The sequence below is a fragment of the Symphodus melops genome, assembly GCF_947650265.1.
Source record: "Symphodus melops genome assembly, chromosome: 7".
In the NCBI taxonomy this organism is placed as follows: Eukaryota; Metazoa; Chordata; class Actinopteri; order Labriformes; family Labridae; genus Symphodus; species Symphodus melops.
The window spans coordinates 27,075,288-27,083,002 of record NC_136697.1 but is presented as its reverse complement, the minus strand read 5'-3'; the positions used below and the strand labels follow the sequence as shown (position 1 = coordinate 27,083,002).

At 38.0% G+C, this 7,715-nt stretch overlaps 1 protein-coding gene across 1 annotated transcript; it reads right to left on the bottom strand.

The window, feature by feature from the left end:
• Nucleotides 1–2,650: 2,650 nt before the first annotated feature.
• On the bottom strand, nt 2,651–4,041 carry LOC306826283 (tripartite motif-containing protein 16-like; the record flags this gene model as incomplete). The annotated part of the gene is made up of 1 exon (XM_079347484.1): nt 2,651–4,041. One exon carries the CDS (start codon nt 4,039–4,041, stop codon nt 2,872–2,874), a length of 1,170 nt encoding a protein of 389 aa, XP_079203610.1. The 3' UTR covers nt 2,651–2,871.
• Between the last annotated feature and the right edge of the window lie 3,674 nt (nt 4,042–7,715).

The window sequence follows — 7,715 nt, the reverse complement described above, 5'->3', positions numbered from 1 at the left end:
AAAAGAAGAATATAGACATAAAGCAGAGCTCAGGGTTGTTCTCTGGCACTGAGCAAAGAATTGCTTACTATCAAACTTACTGTTCGCAAAACTTAACTCTCTCTCTCTCTCTCTCTCTCTCTCTCTCAGTCAAACACCAAAACAACATACTGAAAGCAGCTAACGCCAATAAGCTAACAGCTTTTTAACTTCTATTTCATATATTGGTCATTGCTTCTTCCATGTTATTTAAGTTCTTGCTAGTTTGGCTTGATTTCCCAAGTCAACTGTTTTTGTACCAATACACCAAGACAAATTTCATGTATTTGTAAATGTACTTGATAATAAAAAATAATGTCTTTAGGAGAAAGGAAACGGGTTCTTACCTGACCAACTCGCAGTTTTGAGGGTTTAAATGTTCTTAAAGATAACTTTGAAGATGTATATCGGGATGTTTACACATCGAAGAGGCCGCTTACCCGCCGTTGCTCGGACAGGAAGTTGAGTCTTCTTCTTTTAGTTTAATGGCGGATTACAAATATAACTTAGAGGTGCATACCGCCACCTACTGTTCCGTAGTATGTAGCTTTAGTTTATATGTCACTATTTAACGTTTTAAATAAAGAAATGTATAAACAAACACACACAAATAATAAATAAATCCTAATTTAATATCTTTCAAGTATTCTATCACAGCTTTCTGTGTTTTCTTGATTCCCTCTCCTGTTGTTCCAAGTAATCCCTCAATGCTTCATTCCCTCCCTGCCTCACTTATCTTTTCATTTAGCCTTATCCTCTCTTCTCTGGATTTTGTGCAATGAAACATTATGTGTTCAACGTTTTCTGTGACTTTACGTGAAACACATTTATCTGTTTCAGTTTTGACTAACATAAAGTTTTATTCAACCCTGTATGGCGAAACCTAATTTTAGTTAAAATTGAAATTATTACTTAATAAACATTTAGTGTCCTCATTGTTGTGTAGAACAAACAGTTTTTGACTCTAAAGTGTGTGTGGAGGAATATAAAGTAGTAAAGTACATGGTCACCCTAATCATGTCTGGTTTCACTTTATTGTTTTGGACACTTAATGCTGATCTGCCATCTCTTTGTTTTCTGCTCCTGGACACTTCAAGGACCATCATCTTAATCTGCATTTTAATTTGCATCCCAAATGTTTGCATTGAATGTTGAATGTCTGTTCTCACACCTCTGGCACTACCCCCTCCTCAAACACCACTGTTTATGCATTAACAACACATTCTTCTAGAAGGTCTGCACTAAATCTTGTTTTGGGTTTATTATATACAAAAGGGAGGGCGGACAGATGTTGTTTATTGTAATTAATGTCTTGTATACTGCTACTGGATGCCTTGAATTTCCCTCGGGATCAATGAAGCATCCATCCATCCAATAAAGGGTCAAATGTATAACAAAAACATGTAAAAAATTGTTATCAAGAGAATTCAACACACATTCAAACATTATTCTTATTCTTTAGTCTTGAGACACTAAAACATTTTCATTTACTTGTCATTTTGGTTCAGGCCCCTCAATATGATGAAGGGAAGTTTAAACACAACAACACAGCGTTAATTTATAATTCAAATCAAAATTAAATCTTTTGACAGTTTGAGTTTGTCCCAGCTAGGAAAAAAGTATGCAGATATTTTACTCACATTCAACTACTTTCAGCAAATTACCTGTTGTACTGTTGTAATGGGTAAATATAAAAATAAAGGGGCACGATCCTATTGAGGCTAACAGAAACAGTCACCTGCTGTAGTTAACTAGTCTGCTTGTTTCCTATATGATTAGAGCTCACTATAAAATTATCTAATATCCGTCCCATAGGATAACTAGGTACCACTACAACCCCTTCACAGCTGCCCCTCTACTGTCGATGCTCGGTGGTATGAGGTGTGAAAATCTGTTTCTTGTTAGTGTGCCGTAGTGTGGTGGGTCAATGCTTACCTCCGAGGCTCACGGGGCGCCGTGAAGAAACCCAATCACAAAAGGAGGGTTTTGGAAGATTTTATTAAATTTATTGAAATTTTGTTTTTTAAAAAAAAGGTGAAAAATCTGACAAAGTCAGAAAAAACTCCAATACAAATCAGTAAAGTAAGAAATTATACAAGGACAAAATGAGAAGTTAAAAATAAGATTTTAAAAGTTTAAAACCAAGTGCCTGAACCACAAGAATCCTTCATGAACCTCTTCACCTGTCGTAAGTTCAAACCGGTACATCTCAAAACCACACGCCATCATAAGTGTGTGTGTGTGGTTCATCGCTGCATACAGTTTACCAAAACATTGTCAGGGTTACATCATTAATTAAAACAAAAAAAGGGGAAAGAAGAACATGGGATTACGTACGAGCAAACAAAAGCAGTTATGATTATCTAATAGGTTTAATGGATTAAATGATCAACATCCAGAAATTGCAAAACAAATTCAGCAAATTGCATCTTTTCTATCATTTTTCAACACACTGATCTCCCGTCACCCCAAACACACAGGTAAAATTAAAGTAAGCCACGCCCACTGCTAATTACTGGAAACTATATCAAACCCATATAAGGAGCAAAATATAACAAATAATCAACAGAGGTAAAAACACACATTATGGCTCCGACATATCAAATCAGTAAAGAGCGTTCAATGTCTCTCCTTCAATCATTTCATGAACACATTCACTTCATCCACACAATCACTTTGTTTGATCAGAATCTCTGCTCACAGAAAACCAGGATTTATCTCCTTATTGATTTAATCAGGAGGATTACATTTTTAAAACACCTCAGAGGACATTTTTACATCACTTTGAATATGAATGAAGTTGAAGATTTGAAACACAGCAAGTTAAACATCTGTCTCCTTCATGACTTCTGTCTATTTCAGTTTACACAACTCAGCAGAGGCTCCAACAAAACCATAAAACCTGAGTCCAGCATGTAGAGGCTGAGTGAATGTGGTCTGGACTCTGTGGAGGAGAGTCATGGTTTCAGAGATGCTGTAGAAGGACAGAATACCTGCTCTGTGATCCAGGTACACTCCTACTCTGGAGGACTGAGGACCTGAGACAGGAGTCCAGACTTTGTTGTACCAAAAGTTATAACTGTTGTTGTCACAAACTAACATCCAAGATTTGTCATTACGTCCAAACACACATTCATCTGAGTCTCCTGCTCTGCTGATATTCTTGTATGTGACTGCTACATAAACTCCTGTTCCTCTCCTCTCCACCTCCCAGTAACAACGTCCAGTCAGACTCTCTTTACTCAGGACCTGATACCAAAAAGTGAATCTGTCTGGGTGACTAGAATAAGACTGTTTTCTCATTACTGTTACTTTTCTGTTCCCATCAGAAAATAACAGATATGTGTTTGCTGTGTTTGAATCCAGTGTGATGTCACATGAATATCTTAAGAACTCAGCTCTGGTCTTGGGTTCTGGTCGTAAAACATCCACTTCAGTCATTACTTGTGTGATTTTTGGATCCAGTGTGATGTCACATGAATATTCTAAGAACTCAGCTCTGGTCTTGGGCTCTGGTTCTGACGGTAAAACATCCACTTCAGTCACTGTCTGTGAGATGCTTGTCCATTTGTCTGTCAGGACGTCCTGTAGTTTATCTCTGACTTCTGACACAGCTGCTGTCACGTCCTCAAAGTACCTCAGAGGACGGATCTTGATGCTGGATGAGTGTGTAGATTCACTGAGTGGTGACAATGAGAGGTAGTCGTTTAGACACCAAATGTGATACTCTGCATTTAAGAGCTTCTTCAGTTCAGCGACTTTCCTCTTCAGCTCAGTGATCTCCTGCTCCAACTTCTTCTGACGCTCTATGACTCGACTCACTTCAGTTTGCTGCTGGGATCTGACCTGCTGCTTCACATCAGAGCGTCTTTTCTTCATGAGACGGATCAGCTCAGTGAACATCTTCTCACTGTTCCCCACTGTTTTATCAGCAGAGCCATTGATAGCCTCCAACTCCTGTTGGAGCAGCTTCACATCTTTCTCTCCGTCCTGGATTCTCTGCTGGATGTTTTGTCGACTCATCTCGAGCTCTCTCTGCTTCTCGCTCCTTTCTGCTGCAGCTGAGACTATGTCATGGCCTTTGTGTTCGTCCACAGAGCAGAGATAACAGATAGACTGCTGATCAGTCCGACAAAACATCTTCATCACCTCATCATGACAAGAGCAGACGTTCTCCTGGAGCTTCTTGGAGGGCTCCACCAGCTTGTGTTTTTTTAATGGAGGTGCTTCAAAATGAGACTGAAGGTGATTCTCACAGTAAGAAGCCAGACATTGTAGACAGGACTTACAGGCTTTACGTTTTCTCACGGTGCAGACATCACAAGCCACATCGTGAAGTCCAGTATGGCAGTGATCAGTAGTAGCAGTTTGCATTTTAGTCTACTTCCGCTCCTCCAGCAGATCTACTAAAACAGAGTTTTTCCCAAGGGCAGGCCTTGATGTGAAACTCTACATACACTGAGGGTATGCAGACGTTTTCCTCTGTATCCCAGTAGATTTTAATACACTTCATGCAGTAGCTGTGTCCACAGAGAACCTTCACTAGATCCTTCAGCAATAGTCCTTCACTTCCTCAGATCTGCAACTAATTTGACTTCTGATCTACACATTGAATGTGAATGTCAGCTCTTATTGGTTTCATGCGTCCTCCACCTGTAGATATGAAAAAGAGGAAACAAATAACTATACGGTCAGTGTGAACTCAAACATGAAATTTGGTGTGTGTGAGTAGGAAGGAAGTGGGAAGGAGGGGTAGTAAACTGTGATAAAAAAAAATGTTTTCAGACATTGTTCTGGAGCTCTAATCTCCACCAGATAAAATAATTAAAATAAATAAAAATACACCAAGATAGCTTTACATATTTTATACAAGTTTCTGACCCAGGGAACGTATGAAAAAGAAGAATATAGACATTTAGCAGAGCTCCGGGTTGTTCTCTGGCACTGAGCAAAGGCTTGCTTACTATCAAACTTACTGTTCACAAAACGTAACTCTCTCTCTCTCTCTCTCTCTCTCTCAGTCAAACACCAAAATAACATACTGAAAGCAGCTAACGCCAATAAGCTAACAGCTTTTTAACTTCTATTTCATATATTGGTCATTGCTTCTTCCATGTTATTAAAGTTCTTGCTAGTTTGGCTTTATTTCCCAAGTCAACTGTTTTTGTACCAATACACCAAGACAAATTTCATGTATTTGTAAATGTACTTGATAATAAAAAATAATGTCTTTAGGAGAAAGGAAACGGGTTCTTACCTGACCAACTCGCAGTTTTGAGGGTTTAAATGTTCTTAAAGATAAGTTTGGAGATTTATATCGGGATGTTTACACATCAAAGAGGCCGCTTTCCCGCCGTTGTTCGGACAGGAAGTTGAGTCTTCTTCTTTTGGTTTAATGGCGGGTTACAAATATAACTTAGAGGTGCATACCGCCACCTACTGTTCCGTAGTATGTAGCTTTAGTTTATATATCACTATTTAACGTTTTAAATAAAGAAATGTATAAACAAACACACACACAAAATAAATAAATCCTAATTCAATATCTTTTCAAGTATTCTATCACAGCTTTCTGTGTTTTCTTGATTCCCTCTCCTGTTGTTCCAAGTAATCCCTCAATGCTTCATTCCCTCCCTGCCTCACTTATCTTTTCATTTAGCCTTATCCTCTCTTCTCTGGATTTTGTGCAATGAAACATTATGTGTTCAACGTTTTCTGTGACTTTACGTGAAACACATTCATCTGTTTCAGTTTCGACTAACATAAAGTTTTATTCAACCCTGTATGGCGAAACCTCATTTTGGTTAAAATTGAAATTATTACTTAATAAACATTTAGTGTCCTCGTTGTTGTTTAGAACAAACAGTTTTTGACTCTAAAGTGTGTGTGGAGGAATATAAAGTAGTAAAGTACATGGTCACCCAAATCATGTCTGGTTTCACTTTATTGTTTTGGACACTTAATGCTGATCTACCATCTCTTTGTTTTCTGCTCCTGGACACTTCAAGGACCATCATCTTAATCTGCATTTTAATTTGCATCCCAAATGTTTGCATTGAATGTTGAATGTCTGTTCTCACACCTCTGGCACTACCCCCTCCTCAAACACCACTGTTTATGCATTAACAACACATTCTTCTAGAAGGTCTGCACTAAATCTTGTTTTGGGTTTATTATATACAAAAGGGAGGGCGGACAGATGTTGTTTATTGTAATTAATGTCTTGTATACTGCTACTGGATGCCTTGAATTTCCCTCGGGATCAATGAAGCATCCATCCATCCAATAAAGGGTCAAATGTATAACAAAAACATGTAAAAAATTGTTATCAAGAGAATTCAACACACATTCAAACATTATTCTTATTCTTTAGTCTTGAGACACTAAAACATTTTCATTTACTTGTCATTTTGGTTCAGGCCCCTCAATATGATGAAGGGAAGTTTAAACACAACAACACAGCGTTAATTTATAATTCAAATCAAATTTAAATCTTTTGACAGTTTGAGTTGGTCCCAGTTAGGAAAAAAGTATGCAGATATTTTACTCACATTCAACTACTTTCAGCAAATTACCTGTTGTACTGTTGTAATGGGTAAATATAAAAATAAAGGGGCACGATCCTATTGAGGCTAACAGAAACAGTCACCTGCTGTAGTTAACTAGTCTACTTGTTTCCTATATGATTAGAGCTCACTATACAATTATCTAATATCCGTCCCATAGGATAACTAGGTACCACTACAACCCCTTCACAGCTGCCCCTCTACTGTCGATGCTCGGTGGTATGAGGTGTGAAAATCTGTTTCTTGTTAGTGTGCCGTAGTGTGGTGGGTCAATGCTTACCTCCGAGGCTCACGGGGCGCCGTGAAGAAACCCAATCACAAAAGGAGGGTTTTGGAAGATTTTATTAAATGTATTGAAATTTTGTTTTTTAAAAAAAGGTGAAAAATCTGACAAAGTCTTTTAAAACTCCAATACAAATCAGTAAAGTAAGAAATTATACAAGGACAAAATAGAAGTTAAAAATAAGATTTTAAAAGTTTAAAACCAACTGCCTGAACTCTACATTTTTTCAAAAGTTTCGGTCGTCGGAGACTAAATCCCCAAAAGGGGAATTTTTTGTTCATAGCGACGTGGAGTCAGTTGGCCGGACCCAAAAAGACTCGATCAACATTTTCAAAGCCTTTTTATAGCCAATCGATCTCTTTGTCTCGAACCTTCGATAAACCACCAGTTTGAGTGAGGTTGATTGTGTGCGTGTGTACATGTGCACGTTAATGTGTACTTTGTGTAAGTGTGTTCAATGTTGCAGGTGGATCCACCTCTGCACTTAGGTCACATTCACACCTAGAGACCATTTAAAGGTCACACATCTAAACACCGCTCACCCAGAAGTCACCACAGGAATCCTTCATGAACCTCTTTACCTGTCGTAAGTTCAAACCGGTACATCTCAAAACCACACGCCATAAGTGTGTGTGTGGTTCATCGCTGCATACGGTTTACCAAAACATTGTCAGGGTTACATCATCAATTAAAACAAAAAAAAGGGAAAGAAGAACATGGGATTACGTATGAGCAAACAAAAGCAGTTATGATTATCTAATAGGTTTAATGGATTAAATGATCAAAATACAAAAATTGCAAAACAAATTCAGCAAATTGCATCTTTTCTATCATGTTCAACACACTCA